The sequence below is a fragment of the Dreissena polymorpha genome, chromosome 8 (genome assembly GCF_020536995.1).
Source record: "Dreissena polymorpha isolate Duluth1 chromosome 8, UMN_Dpol_1.0, whole genome shotgun sequence".
Classification (NCBI taxonomy): domain Eukaryota; kingdom Metazoa; phylum Mollusca; class Bivalvia; order Myida; family Dreissenidae; genus Dreissena; species Dreissena polymorpha.
Window position 1 is genome coordinate 19,636,026 of NC_068362.1, and position 16,016 is coordinate 19,652,041.

Genomic DNA, 16,016 nt, shown 5'->3' on the forward strand with positions numbered 1-16,016 from the left:
ATCGATTTTACAATCATCATTTACATTCTTGTATGTATTGGTAAGTAAGGCAACTGTACGCTAAGCACTCCCACCTTGTCCCATTTCAATGCATTCCGGTAGCACTTGATTGCCTCGTCATATTTCCTGTCTGACCTCTGGAGCAGACCATACACATGCCAACCTATATGACTCTAGTTAAAGAAATGTACATCTTTCTATTCTGGATACACCTTTAGGCATCTTTGCTCTTATTTTCTAGAAATACTTTCTGGTGAATGTCAGCGTTTTGGTCTTTACTGGAATTGTTTGTCTTTCTTATTTTATAGATAACTACCATACAGTTATTATTTTCAGTCAGTAAAGCAACATTTCTTTATTTTAAATATTTTGTTTGTCATATTCTATATATTTATAATTTATAAACAATATTGTAGTATTGACAGAACATAAACAAGAGCTATCGGAGGACAGCGCGCTCGACTATTAGAGTGCTTGACAGTATAACGTAAGCCATCATGGAGAGGCTCCATGAAATACACATGCATGACAAATATCAAGTTGCTATCTTCAATATTGAAAAAGTTATGGCCAATGTTAAAGTTTTCGGACGGACAGACACCATAAATTTGACATTTGACATTGAAGGTTTACCTTGACCTTTCACCACTCAAAATGTGCAGCTCCATGAGATACACATGCATGCCAAATTTCAAGTTGCTATCTTCAAAAGTGAAAAAGTTATGGCAAATGTTAAAGTTTTTTCGGACAGACGGACAGACTGACTGACATACTGACGGACTGTTCAACTGTTATATGCCACCCTAGCGGGGGCATAACAGTTATTTTTTAGGGGTGGGGGGTATAGTGGGAGGGTGTGGTGGTCATTTATAAGATGATCTTTAATAAATAAAAAAAAATGGGGGGGGGGGATTCAGGGGGGAGATTAGGGGGGGCCGTGGGGGATGGTTTAGGTGGTGTCTATTGTGGCATGTCAGGTAAGAGTTGTTTTGTCAAAGTATCAATCGAATCTAATCATAAATAAAGAAGTTATGGCAATTTAAGCAAAATTTAATAATTTGACCTTGAGAGTCAAGGTCATTCAAAGGTCAAGGTCAAATTCAACTTGCCAGGTACAGTAACATCATGATAGTAAGAAAGTATTTGAAGTTTGAAAGCAATAGCCTTAATACTTGAGAAGTAAAGTGGATCTAAACACAAAATTTAACAAAATATTCTAAGTTACAAATACAACAAGAGGGCCTGAAAGGCCCAAAGTCGCTCACCTGAGATAAAAAGAAATCTTTGCAGCCCAAGATATCAATGGAACAAATGTTCTAACCAAGTATCATGAAGAATGAACCACAAATGGCCCCTTGGCGGCCATGTTTTTTTAACAGACCTGAACCATTTTTAGATCTTCCAAGATATGTCAAAATTTCATGAAGATTGGGAAAAAAAATGTGTCTTCTAGACTGTTCACATGTTGTCACTATATACATATAAAGAAAACTGCCTCACTCCCTGGCGGCCATGTTTTTTCACTGATCATGACCATTTTCAAACTCATCCGAGGCATCCACATAACTAATGTTTTGACAAAATTTCATGATGATTAGGCAAAACATGTGAGTGTTCACAAGCTTTTTTACTATATAAATATAAGGAAAAAGACCCCCCTCCCCCGGTGGCCATGTTTTTTTACCAATCCAAACCATTATCGAACTCAACTGTCCTATTCAGGTGTGGTAGAGCGGTCTGCTTCGCTTACGCAAATGAACTGGTCACAGGACGGTTACAAGTTATGTTCATTTGTGAGCACTTATGTAATGCCGAAATATTTATTTGACAACCTCCTATTTTCGGTCAGGATGACTATACTGACTGGTTGTAATTCAATTAACTAACTGCGTTCAGTCAGGGACGCCTAAATACACTCTAAGAATTTATTTATAAGTGAAAACCAAGGCAGCTTTAACAAAAATAACTAATTTTGTATTCCAAGAACTCGGAAAATGAAGAACAATGACAGAAAATTAAGAACAGGTACAAGCCAAGTCTAAAGAATCTAAGTATCGTTACAAAAATGAACAACATACAGCAAATACGTTAATGAATGTAAAAAGAAGTTCAAAATCTGTCAAAAAACCTGATATAAATATAAGTTACTGTTAGTCTAGAAAGTGCTTCAAAAATCAAGTTTACAAAATAGGTCTAATTTAATCTAAAGAATAATATTTATGGAGATTAGGAGACTTCAGTGAATCAAATGTAAAAATAAGAAAAAATTACTAAAGTTATTGAAATAGAATAGTCTTTCTAATTTAGAAAACGCCAAATAAAAATAATCTAAATAATAAGAATAATTTAGAAAATAATGCCAAAATGTCTTGATGCTGGTGTTAAAAGTAATTTAGAGTTTAATTATTTCAAAATTCCAACCTTTTTCAAGAGCTGTTAACTTTTCAAGAAAGCATCAAGAGGTGTTTAAATCAGCCAAAACACAACTTATTTTATTGAGTTCAGAAGAGATCAATGGCAGAGTAGTCAATTTTCCCTCAGAACAGTGCATTTATCAATGATCAATATCTTCCCAAATTCCAGAGCAGAACTAAAAAAAGATTACTGAACCAGGTTAAACAAGGGAGATAAATACTGCATAAATACTGCAAAATCATGTACATGTTGTCTTTCTTTCAGTTATCTCTTAGTTGAAAGGCTTATCATAAGTGTTAAGGATTAAAACAGTTATGTTAACTATGAAAATTCTGTGTTATGAAAAATAACATAATACAGTTGATGTCACATAATATTGACATAATAAAACCAAACTTTACTACATAGGAAACAAATGTTCTGACCAATTTCATGAAGATTAAGCAAACTAGAAAGTTAACAAGATTTTACTATACCCATAAGGAAAAATGCCCTGCCCCTTGGCAGCCATGTTTTTCAAGCCAAGGTTACCATTTTTTTATCTCATTCAAGATATCATTGGGACAAATCATCTGAGCAAGTTTCATGAAGATCGGAAAATAAATGTGGCCTCTAGAGGGTTAACAAGGTTTTACTATAGCCATATGAGGAAAAATGCCCCGCCCCCTGGCGGCCATGTTTTTCAACCAACCGACATCATTTTCGAACTCGTCCAAGATATCATTGGGATGAATCTTCTGACCAAGTTTCATGAGGATCGGACAATAAATGTGGCCTCTAGAGTGTTAACAAGATTTTGCTATAGCCTTATAAGGAAAAATGCCCCGCCCCTTGGCAGCCATGTTTTTCAAGCAAACGTCACCATTTTCGAACTCCTCCAAGATATCATTGAAACCAATCTTCTGACCAAATTTCATGAAGATTGGACAATAAATGTGGCCTCTAAGAGAGTGAACAAGGCAAATTTTGACGTCGCACAACGGACAACGCACGACGCACAACGGACAAAAGGCGATCACAAAAGCTCACTATGAGCACGTTGTGCTCAGGTGAGCTAAAAAAGGGCCATAATTTCTACAAAATGCTTGATACAGTTGTCTGCTCTTGTTTATAGGTTGGGGTCATGTTGGTAAAGAAGTATGCAAAATATAAACGCAATATGTCAATGCTCACGCTAACGCCGGGGTGAGTAGGATAGCTCCACTATATATATTTGATATATAATAGTCGAGCTAAAAAAATCAGAAAATTATCTCAACTCTCCGCCTCTTTTGTTCTCCTACTCCTACCCCCTCCCCCCTCTTTCATTGACCAATTAATCCAGATAACCAGGAGCCACAATATGTCAAGACTGCACTAGTCCTGCATGAGTGCCTAACAATGTTTGTCAAGACTGCACTAGTCCTGCATGAGTGCCTAACAATGTTTGCCAAGACTGCACTAGTCCTGCATGAGTGTCTAACAATGTTTGACAAGACAAAACTAGTCCTGCATGAGTGTCTAACAATGTTTGTCAAGACTGCACTAGTCCTGCATGAGTGCCTAACAATGTTTGCCAAGACTGCACTAGTCCTGCATGAGTGCCTAACAATGTTTGTCAAGACTGCACTTGTCCTAAACGAGGGCCTAGCAATGTTTGTCAAGACTACATCCTGCATTAGTGTATAACAATGTTTGTCAAGACTACACTAGTCCTGCATGAGTGCCTAACCATGTTTGCAAAGACTGCACTAGTCCTGCATGAGTGCCTAACAATGTTTTTCGGTTGTCCTGTATGAGAGTTTTGGGAAATTCAATTGTCATTTCAAGATTTCACTCCTAAAAACGTGCGGACAAATGGATTTTTAACAGCCATTTGTTCATTCCCATTACACACAGAAGAATAAAATTTGCTTTTATTCGTAATTGACTTTTAAAGTCAAGGCTCATTTCTAATGAGAAAATTGCAACAATTATTGTTTCAAAAAATATTTTCATGAGCCCAATGCATCAGAAAAGGAGTCAGGTCAAATTGGGATTTTTTTTATCCATAAAACAGGCAAATTTGGTAATTTTTATCGAAAAAAGGACCAAATTATGGTTTTTGATTATCAACAAATATTAACAGGTCTTTTCCTGGCCATTTTGGATAAAAATCATGGTTATATATTCCATGAGTTGCTTCAAAAATAAAATTGAGATATAGAGTCTAATTATCATAAGTTATAAGACACTTCTTTAAAAAAAAAAAAAAAAATTGTTTTTGAAATAGGGATTTTTTTAAAAATAATTTTGGATTGGGATCGGGTCCGTTTGCTTTGGGATCAGGTCCATTGTACGGCCTTTTTTACATAGCAGAAAAATCCCTGGAACATCTGATAAGCCTCTGATAAGTAGTCCACGTATTTGGCCAACTGTTTCTGTGTACAAATACTTGATTGCAAGGATACAGACATGGCTCTGAAGGTCATTCCGAAGACCCCGTTTCACGTACTCATAGGCCTCGTCTTTTTTACCCAGGCAGTTCAGTGTCAGCCCTTTCATTGCCAAAGTTTCTGTAACATAAATTAGCAATTTGTTCCAATTAAAAAATAACAATAAATAATGATTGTCATATTTTTATTGTAAAAGTTTATCAGGAGGAAAACTATCCGGCCCTTGACACATTTGTAGTATAATTCACAATAGGACCTTCAGGCATCATATTTGATGGATTAAAAAATTATGTTGTATGTGACAGTTAAAAAGAAAACGAATGAGATAAATATAAATTAATACCTCCATGTTCTGCAAATTTGGGATTTGACAAAATCTGTTTGGAAAATTTCAACCCATTTCTGTACTGTTTCTGTTCGTAACATTTCTGAAAACAAATAATGAATACAGAACAGTTAAACACACTCTACACATGCAGGGTTCGACACTAAGGCACGTCCGACAGACATTGTCTAGTAAAATCGGAGGTCGGGCTAGTAAATCTGTGGACTAGCTTGTCCGACTGGTCGTACATAAAAAATCTATACTGATTCATATAACTACAACTTACCAAAAACTTTTTTCTCTTAATGTGTAAAATAACTCGTATCCGTTATTTACATCAGAACAAAACTAGCGTATATAAATAAACGCAGAGCATTCACATGATTCATTACTTTTTTTAGACGCGAAGGAAAGCTTCCTGCAGAAATTGCTTGTTTCCATTGGTCAAGTTGTCATGAATATTTATGATTTTCTGCAGTGTTGTATAACTTTACATCATGTTTTTACGAATTATATTGAAAATCGGTATCGTCAATGTAAACATTTTGGCAAAGCAGACGAGAGAATGTAATTTAAAGAATGGCTTTGTTCAAGATTGGATTTTCGTCCGACAAATAAGTTAATAAAGAAGAATCCAACGGTAAAACTGACACAGATTATGATGGGAAAAGGGCATTGGAGCTGTGGTAGCATGGGGCACAGCGGTCAAGGAGGCCAGAATTTTATGACGTTGAATAAATGTCACCTGCTGTACAGACATCATTTGTTTAACTGGTGATAAACAGTGAAATTATAAAAATTTATGTTGTTAAATAGTTTTATTTTATTTTTTACTCTGTGCATCAAAATAACTGTCTTGTGTTCACTAATTATTTTCTGATAAAACCTGATTAAACAATTACACGACACAATTGTGTTTATTTGCTATGTCATTAATGGTCTAGTAGACATCAGATTCGGGCTAGTACATTTTAAGAGGACCTGGTCCGATGGTCTTGCTGTAAAAAAAGTTTATGTCGAACCCTGACATGTAACATCCATCAAAATGATGTAGTCAATGAAGTCTGTACATGTTCACATCCAGCAGCGGTGCTGATGAACTTGCATAAGTGATGCAGTTTAAGTATACAAACTGCTTGTGAAGATCAGCAAAGTCAGCTTTGTTAGTGCCTGGATTGGGGACAGCACTTCCGACATCATTGAATAATTATAGTTTAGCGTTATGATAGGGTTACTAACATACACAGGCTTTTTCCGCTCCATTTTGGGAATACGCCACACTGGAATTTTGGGAATTTCGCGTTGTGAAAACCACCATTTTGGGAAAAAAATTATTCGCAAAATTGGCTCAATTGGGAAAAATTATCGCATGTAAATAGTGTTTCTTATATTTCAAAGAAGCCGTTAACTGGTAAATAACGACTATTTTGATAACTTATTATTAAAATTTTACAAAGTATTATGAACATGTGAGATAAGTGCAGGTTTTTTTTTATCTGAGTTTGGGGAAAAGGCTTGGCCTTTTTTGAGGTGAAAAAAATCGTGTGAAGCGCCGGATTTTGAGGAAAATAAGGAAAGTCTTAAATAATCATTAACATATTTTACAGTTTTTAAAACAAATTCAAGGCAACAGATAATTTAATTATGCAACACTTTCTATTTTCTACTCCGGATCAGGTTAACTTAAATGTTTTTTTGTTTTTTTTTTGGAATTGGGAATTTTTTTCAATTGGGAAAAAAACAACCAGATTTGCATTGGGAATGGGGCCGAATTTCGGACCCGTGGCATAGGGCGGAAAAAGCCTGATACATGCCAGAAAATTTTAGGTCCAAGTCGGGACATTCCATTAAAAATGTCAAGACATTTGACAAAAAGCGGGACACCTAAAAGGATCAATCATGACACCTTGACTGTAGTCAGTAATCAGTATATTACTTATAAAACCTCATAATTTCAGGCAAATATTGACGATAAATGTGTTTAAGAATTTCATGAACACAGATGTTCTCCATTTTCCGGAAGCAAACACACATGTGCACTTTGTGGATGAATCCCTAACATGAAATGTGGGGCAGGCCTCTCCAGGGCCCTCAATCCATTTTAGGGGAAACGGGTCGCTACCCATACCAGGGGGAATTTTCGCGGCATTTTCCCTTTTGAGGGGATTTTTTACTTACTATCTAATTATTACATTTGTACATGTTTGCACTATATTCATTGCTTATTTCATAATTTAGTAGCTTTGACAAGATTAAATTAAAATAGAAATGAGATATAATAATCATGAGACATCTATCTATATAAAAAAAAAAATTTAAAAAAAATTATTATTTTTTTTTTTTTAGGGGGAATTTTTCCCCCAAAAAGGGGAAAAAGTATACTTTTCAGGGGGGCAATGTGGCCGAATTTCGGCCGTGGATTTGACAGATTGAGGGCCCTGCTCTATTTGACTTTAATTTGGGACAGAGGCATGTGAAATCGTTCAACGCGATGTGCGCGCATCCAACACTGTTTTTATTCAACCATGAATAGAGAATTTTATTGTGACCTTTTCCTTATAGAATGTATGTAGTTTTTTTCCCAATGTCGGGACAAACTGTGAAACACCAGGATAGGGCTGTCACGATACGCCGTGAACGTACCGCGGTATATCGTGGTACGTCAACACTGTATCGCGGTACGTACCGCGATATTTTACAGAATATGTATCTGTGAAGAAAACTGCAGAATAACACATTTTACAAACTTTATTAAACTCAATAATCAGAAAACACTGGTATCATAGTATGACTAGAAACTGTAAAAGACACTGTAATAAACTTGATAGAAGTAGTCATTGTTATTGTTATTCGCGTCTTTTTCTAAAATGTCCGCCATGTTGTTTACAATAGCTGTGACTACAATCTGTGTAAATCGAACGCTTCAAGGGCATGTTTAAAATGCGGAGTCAGCGAGCCCAGTATTGAAAATTCGTAGTGTTCTGACTTTTCCTCGACTTGTTCAGAATCTTAAGATAACATGATTCGGAAATGCCATGCTTTGAACGATTGATATACTAAAGAAAGAAAATAAGAAATAGAATAAACATCTTTTTGATAATTATGAACTTATAATATTTGCAAAGGAAATCGGTCCCAAATTCCAAAAAGGTACGGACCCATACATCGCCTTATTTTAAAAGTGAAAGTTAAACATCTACAAGTGAAAGCGCTTGCTTGACCTGGATATTAACAGATTATTTATTTAGCCCTTTTGAATCGCTTTTACAATTTTCAAAACGATATCTATATCAAAATTATTATGTTATGTATTTATATCTGTGCTAATATAATAATATTTAAAAAAACAGCAACGCCATACCGCGGTGCGATTTTTTTCACGACATGCACCGCGTTATACCGATATACAGGTGAATCGTGACAGCCCTACACCAGGACAAACACCACAAAAGCAGCACAGTCCCGCAAAGATCAGGACATCTGGCATGTATGGTACCAATTATGTAACAGAGTAAATACAGGGGTTTCATTAATATTTGTAGTTGGAGGGTGATTTCAAAAGTAGGCTTGGGGGTATGGAGGACCTCCCCCAATCGACTCGGATTGGGGGAAAAAAAAAAGTATATATAAACTTTTCCTTGACAAAATTAAAAATATTTACATCTGGCTTTTTTTTCCAATTGAATAGTAGCGGGGGTTTCTGGTCAAAGAAGACGGGGAAATCCTCGGCCCCGGCTCTTAATGAAACCCCTGTAAATGGGTGCCGGTCAACTCGTACCTAAGTCAACTCGCACAGTAGTCAACTCGCACGTTTTTTGGTCAACTCGCACGGCATTTCTAGTCAACTTGACTTTTCGAAGTCAACTCGCACGCCTCGAAAAAATATATAGAAATAGATGAAGGATGTAATATGATCAGTAGTTTATAAGAAGTTTATAAGTAAAAATAATAGAAATTATGTCCTTTTTTAATAATCTGAATATACGATTGTCACATTTAATGGCTCTTTTACACTTGTAGTCGGTGTTTTTCACGGGTTATATGAATGTTTGTAATAGGTGTGAAAGGTGTTATATACAACTAACAATTATTAAAATGGCAAAGCATTAATCAATTAAACTAAATTGGTATGATAATAAATCATTGATACTTTAATGTTTGTCACAAAATGGAGAATGTTGTAAAGGGTGTTGTATACCACGCACGATTCAATTAAAGTTAATTTAGCTTGTAACAAAAAAGTTTTACTTTTATAATCAGGTGTAGGTTAAATTAAAGAAAATTAAAACGAAAATAAGGTGATGTTTGTTTCATGCGGTTATTTCATAATAGATCTTAGTTATGTATATAACTTGACTAAATAAAGAATAGGTTATCATTATCAACATATATGTACCACGGAATACATATGTATAGTGAATTCATGCGTTTTTTGTGTGATGGATTATCCGTGTATATTGTGTTCAAGGAATGTGGGTCCAGGGCAGCAAGCAATTGAATGCGATAGTTGCCAAAAATGGCAACACCGAACACATGCGAAACCAGTAAGTACCATTCATATCATTGTATACTAGAATATTTCATAACTAAAGAAAAAGCCTATTTGCCGACTGCATTAGAATGTCAAACAAGTGGAAAGTGATACTCATTTTCTATAGCGCGTCTGTTGCAAAACTTACATTTTCTATTTTCGTGTATTATGTTATTATAACGATCTCTTTAGATTTCTAATTAATGTGAAGATAATCGAAATCGTGTTAGTGGTGTGTTGTAGAGCTGCAACAATTCACCAACAGCTCGATTCGATTTCGATTTCAGACACTCCCATACCGATTTTTTCGATTCGATTCATCTTCAAACCTAGTTTTATCATATTTTCACTCTTATGCCTCAAAATTAACATTTCTGTTCAAATGTGATTTCAATAAAACACATAAAAAAGAATAGCAAATTAGGACTCAATTTTAATATAAAAACTTCTGACTAGAAGATTGTGTTGATTACACAATAATATAAAAAATAAATAAATACTGTGAAACCATTATTAATCGTCAGGCATTAATTTTCATAAATTTCGTCAGTCGACCGATCGGCGAATTTAAGATCCCAACGAACAATCATGTTCTATGTTTGAACAAAAACAAACACTAAGTTGAACAATATTTTAAAACTTTACCGTAGACATTTGCATTTAATTCCAACATAATCCATGCACACATTCACTGCTGTTTCGTAATCAAGATTTATCCGGTTTTGACACAAAGGGATGTAGATTACACAAGGTACTTTACTGACACGTTACACTTCTTAAAAACGCGTGTGCAGTACAGCTGTATCGAATGCGTTGACTTCGTTTATGTAGAATGGTAATGAATAAGCGCTAATTGTTTATAACTTTATTACCCATTAGGTGCATTGTGTTTTTTCAGGGGTGTTGCATATTAGCCATCACGCAGCGAATGCCGATGAAAGACAATAAACCAAATGAAAAGATGACGATGTGTGATCAACATGCGTATTTATCACAAATTAATAAAAAATATTTTAGTATGGCAATTATAATAATAGAATAAGACTAATTGGCAATTGGCTTCGTTGTTACAAACACTCGTTAACGGTTATTCGATCCCACTTGTCCGCTAATCATAACAATGAACGTGTGTATGGCAAACATTAAGAGGGTCCATTACTGTCCCTTGATAACAAAAGACTAGTTAATTGGCATGTGACAAACAGGCCCCACCTCCTGCAGTGATTCTCAAGTGTGTTCCCGCATTCATACCACGATTTTTCGCAACTGCGATTGATCGCGAATATATATTACACAAAAATCGGATATTGACTGACGCATTTTTTTAAAATTCAAAATCAGAAATCGGCGAATTTAAGTGCTGACGAAATCGTCATTTTTATAAAAATGACGAAATTTTGTGCTGTCGAAAATAAATGGTTTCACAGTAATCATAAGAACGTATCTGGAATCAGTTGAATGGTAGTATTATCACTATTATACTTTTACCCAAAACCGCATAAGCATGTCTACCATTGTGCCATGACAGCATCGCCTGTTACCTGTAGGACAAATCACATTCTCTAATAAACTTAACAAAACTCAACAGAAAGAAACTACTTTTCTGGCTGGCGACTTGAGTAGTTGCACTTTTGCGACCTCTTAGACTTGCTAAATCAACGTTATGTTTGCGTTTGACATATTGCATTAGATTAGTGGTTTAGCCGGACTTAGCGTACGCCACATCCGTGAAGCACAGTTTACACTTTGCTTTATCGGTAGGTACCATCCCGAAACCCAAAATACTGCCACACTTTTGATTTTAGCTTCTTAGGCGCATCTGATAATTTCAATTTGTCGGCAACAACTTGTTCAGCCATTTTGACGCTTTTTCCGAAAGTAGACCGTAACGGGCTTATTGATTGGATGACTAAAGTAATTAGCAACCAATCGCGCGCGTCGTAATTACAAGTAAAGATAAAACCTACACCTTCCTGTATCAATAGTCAGAATACAGCGCGCTTTACGGATCTATGTTTATATATGTATTTATGTTAAAGAATCGAATCGAATTTGGTAGGTTTGGTATCGTAATCGAATCGAAGCATTTCGAATCGATTTTCGATGAATCGGATCGAATCGTTGCAGCTCTAGTATGTTGTATTTCTTATTTCTGATTTGTCATAAAGTCAAGTAGTTATCTCAATATACCAGCTTTTCTCAATATACCAGCTTTGCTCGAAGTTATGTAATAAACGTTTATTTGTATTGTAGATGAAAGTTTGTTTTTGTGATACTGTTATCACTCGATCAAAGTATTTTTAACCAATATCAGAATATATGTAATTTGCAATTATTTATTCAAATACGTTTAATTGTTCGCGTGTTGATTAATAATAGTGGAAAGTCTATGTAGAGCTTTATTTCCGCGTTCAGGTTTTTTGTTTTTTAATTATTTGTATTCTAATTTCTATTTAATTGTTATAAATTTTGTATAAGCTTATATTTTTTATTTTTAATGAGCTATGAAAGATATTGAAAACAGCTGTCACCTAATCAGTAACAATACCCTATTTCTCACCACTAAAATTACAATAAACAGATAATCTGTCGGTCATTCAGAGCTTAAGAGGGTACTGATTATCGAGGAGTATATAAGGCTATTACTGATAGGGGGTCTTTGATTATGTGTGGGAAAATATTGAAAAAATATATAGATGTATGTCTCATTGTGTGCATATTGTAAAGCTTTGTTAATGTATGTAAATATTGAAATAAATATTAAAAGAAAAGTATTTAGATGTATCTCTACTTGTGTACATATTGTAAAGCTATGATTCTGTGTGTAAATATATTGAAGTAAATATTAAAATAAAAGTATATAGATGCATGTCTATACTTGTGTACATATATAAAGCTTTGATAATGTGTGTTAATAATGAAATAAAAAGTAAAATGATAGTTAAAATATATATAAAAGTACTTAAAATGTCTGTTATAATGTGCGTAACGTTACCATGGAGAAAACAATATTTTGTGAAAAAAATTTTTTTTTGTTATTTTGTGAATATTTTTCATAAAAAATTATTGAACTAAACTCTGAAAGTATTTCTCATTTGTTTTATGCATAAATAACTCATTTAGAACCCATTAATACATCAATATTGTGACTACTGTGCGAGTTGACTTAGATACGAGTTGATTTCCGTACGAGTTAACCAAAAAAAGTGCGAGTTGACTACCATGCGAGTTGACTTAGGTACGAGTTGACTGTAAACCCCTGTAAATAGATGTACTTTCCAGACTATATTGTCAAGCTTCAATTACTCATAGAGCAAAATTCTCAAGAGTCAAGAGCAAATTTCACGAGACCAAGATACAACCCAGAGTTTAGAAAAGCCTTCTTTGCACTTCCCAGTTGTTCTTTCTATCATTAGTTTTAAGATGTACTGGGTTTATAAATTGAAATTTTTTCTACAATTTAATTACTACTGATGGAAAGTCTGGATTTCGTTTCTATGTTAATTTGTTAGGTCAAATTCACTTTACAAACGTGGGTGGGGCAAACTCTGAGATAATGCTTACTGCATTGAAAATAATGATTTATCCACGCAATCGCCAATACATAGAAAAACATGATGGAAACAGTAAAAAACGCTCAGTAAATATATGAATGCAATCCTTTGCTAAGCGAAAGCAGACAGAAAACTTATTTTATCACCGATTCTCCAGTGACTGAAATAATACTTCACGAGACTTGTACTTACTAAAATGCGTTTAAACAGGGCATTTTCTTTCGGAGGCAAAGGGTTTTTTGTTGGCATGGTGTTCAAGATAAAGGCATTTAATCAGTGGCAAGAAACAAGTTTCTTCTTAAAACCTCGTGTAAATTCCAAGATGGAGATGAAATGTTTGATCACGTTAGGATGTCGCAAAACTTTGTCTGTCGGTTTTTGTAAAATTTATAACTAAAGTAAAATAGTGTTAATAGCGTATAATTACATATTTTCAAATGTTTTTAATGCCAATAATAATAAATAAATATGTTATTTCACAAAAAAAATATAGATTTCTTCAATAAAACGACACCGCATTATAAAAATAGGTTAAAATCTACACTATTGTTCGGTTGTATTTTCGCTGTATTCAGCAACCTCCTCACAGAGATTTGACTCTGCGTGCAGATTGTGTATTCAGAAGTATTTTATTCAAATCACGGCAGTCAGTTATCCGGATAGGATTCAAATACAGCTTGTTGCGCAAACAAATTGAACATGTATATAACCCAGCCAGAGAGATCCCCGACCATAGTTGGGACATTCCGCTTCCAAATCTAGAGGAATTGACTGTAGGACTATCTGTATATTGTATTGCGCATTATAATCTCATTATCTTTTCATTTCATTCATATACTGTTTCATTTATCCCCATCATTCTGGATGAAAGATAAAGATTCTATAAACACTAGTCAATACTCATTTAAAATCAGACAGACAATCTACCGCGTCGCTATAAAAGCTAGCTCATATATCAAGGTAGTATAAGTTCTCCTTGTACCGAACCCTGCCACTCACACAATCTCGAATTGTGAAATTCTTCAACGAATTTTCTAATGCCACTACATTTTGAGACGTTGGACACACACGGTGGGTGTTTTACGTTGGGCGCCAATGTTGGTGACGTGATCAGGATTCGAACCTGGTTTTGTTTAAAAAAATATAATAACACAAAAATCATAGGTGATTACCCTCAAATGGTGTCATTTAAAAAAATGCATTATTCTAGTATATGATGTAGTTAACTTCGGGCAATCTGCACATTATGGCCGTATTTGACGTTTCAGTTTCAGCTAGTGACACATGTTGTGAGTGCGACACGCCGTCTCTACACTCGGCGATTATATGATGAAATTGAACTCTTTTCATGCGTTTGCTGAATTCATAAGACACCCATGCTGCTTATATGTGAACTTCTGGATTATTTTGGGATATACGTTTCTTACGTGTACCATTGTGCCAAAATTGTTGTCATACCTCATTTTTGTCAAACTGACTGACAAGGATTCGTATATTTTTGAAATGTGTGAATTGTGCGAGTTTGTGAAGAGTTCATGGGACAATGATTGTTACTTTTCACTGCTTTAGTGTTTCCTGAATTCCCAAATAATACCAGTAATTTATAATCGGAGGATGTAGCAGTACAGGCCCGTACCCATGCCCTGGGCCCTAGAGCCCGCCCCGCAGCTGGCTGTTGAGTTTGGATTTTTTTTTAATAATGGGCCTTCTGCAAATTGTTCTCTCATGAAACGGCGAACAATACATATTCCCTTAATACAAAAAAACAGATGTGTTTTATTGTCCCTGATAAAGGGAAAAAGGGGATCAGCGCTCGCCACTGGAGATAAGCCCCTTGGCATTGTTTTCTAATCGCCTTGTATATGCACACAATCCTGATCAGTCAATTACGCTCGATTGGTCATTGTCAGTTCGAGTTCTACTCAAATGTACCCCGGGTACTCTTAAGTATACTTTAATGTACCCCTGGTATGGTAAATATACTTAAATGTACCCGAGAGGTTTAACGCTAAATTGGTCGTTCTCGGCTATTTTCTTTTAAATAATTATGGTCATATTTATGTCAATATTTTGTAAACTGATCTCTATATTATCGAAACTCTACGGTGGCATATAGGGGACATAGAAAATATTTTATTTAACGGTCTCTATTACGTGAGCACGCGATTGCTATGACGTTCGCACGCGATAGCTATGACGTGCGCACGCGATAGCTATGACGTGCGCACGCGATAGCTATGACGTGCGCACGCGATAGCTATAACGTGCGCACGCGATAGCTATGACGTGCGCACGCGATTGCTAAGCCTAGCTCAAATTCAATTTCCAAGTTAATGAAGCACCTTTTGTAAGTAAAACTGACATTTCCAAAAACTATATTCATACTTATTTTGGGGAGAAAAATATGCAAATACATCACTTGATTGAGTATGGATGAAACTGTTTTCCAAAATACGTTAGTTCTTATCTTTAGACAATTTGTGATGATTACATTCATATCTAACGGGCATTAGAGTTCGATTTCTAAGTGTCATATTTAGGAAGTGTCACTGCAATGCATTCTTCAAAAACTGCTGCTATTTGGTAAACACGCATAAGCTTTCGTTTTATGCCAATCGTACAGCACATCGCATTTAACTTTTACCCAAAATGAATAATAGTCTGTCAAGGAAAATTGCTTTGGTAAAAAGTAAAGTATATCGTGCAACTAAATGAAATGAGATAAAAATAAATAATTCGAAGTTATCAGAAGTGCCCTATTTTGCTTAGGACATGTA

General features: G+C 35.1%; 1 protein-coding gene across 6 annotated transcripts in view; it reads right to left on the minus strand.

Moving 5' to 3' along the window:
* LOC127842624 (N-alpha-acetyltransferase 15, NatA auxiliary subunit-like) overlaps positions 1-13,660 on the minus strand; it is a 62,218-nt gene extending 48,558 nt beyond the window's left edge. For 5 of the 6 annotated variants that reach the window (XR_008031793.1, XR_008031796.1, XR_008031795.1 and 2 more), the window contains exons 1-4: positions 13,432-13,656; positions 5,173-5,257; positions 4,845-4,949; positions 75-163 (exon numbers count right to left, since the gene is read on the minus strand). Coding sequence is in view for 2 of the 6 variants with exons in the window: in XM_052372212.1 (XP_052228172.1) it covers positions 75-163; positions 4,845-4,949; positions 5,173-5,257; positions 13,432-13,488 (336 nt within the window). In the remaining 4 variants the exon portion in view is untranslated. Of the gene's footprint in view, positions 1-74; positions 164-4,844; positions 4,950-5,172; positions 5,258-13,431 lie in introns of all 6 variants that reach the window. The other variant, XM_052372214.1, reaches the window with a different exon arrangement.
* Positions 13,661-16,016: the final 2,356 nt, after the last annotated feature.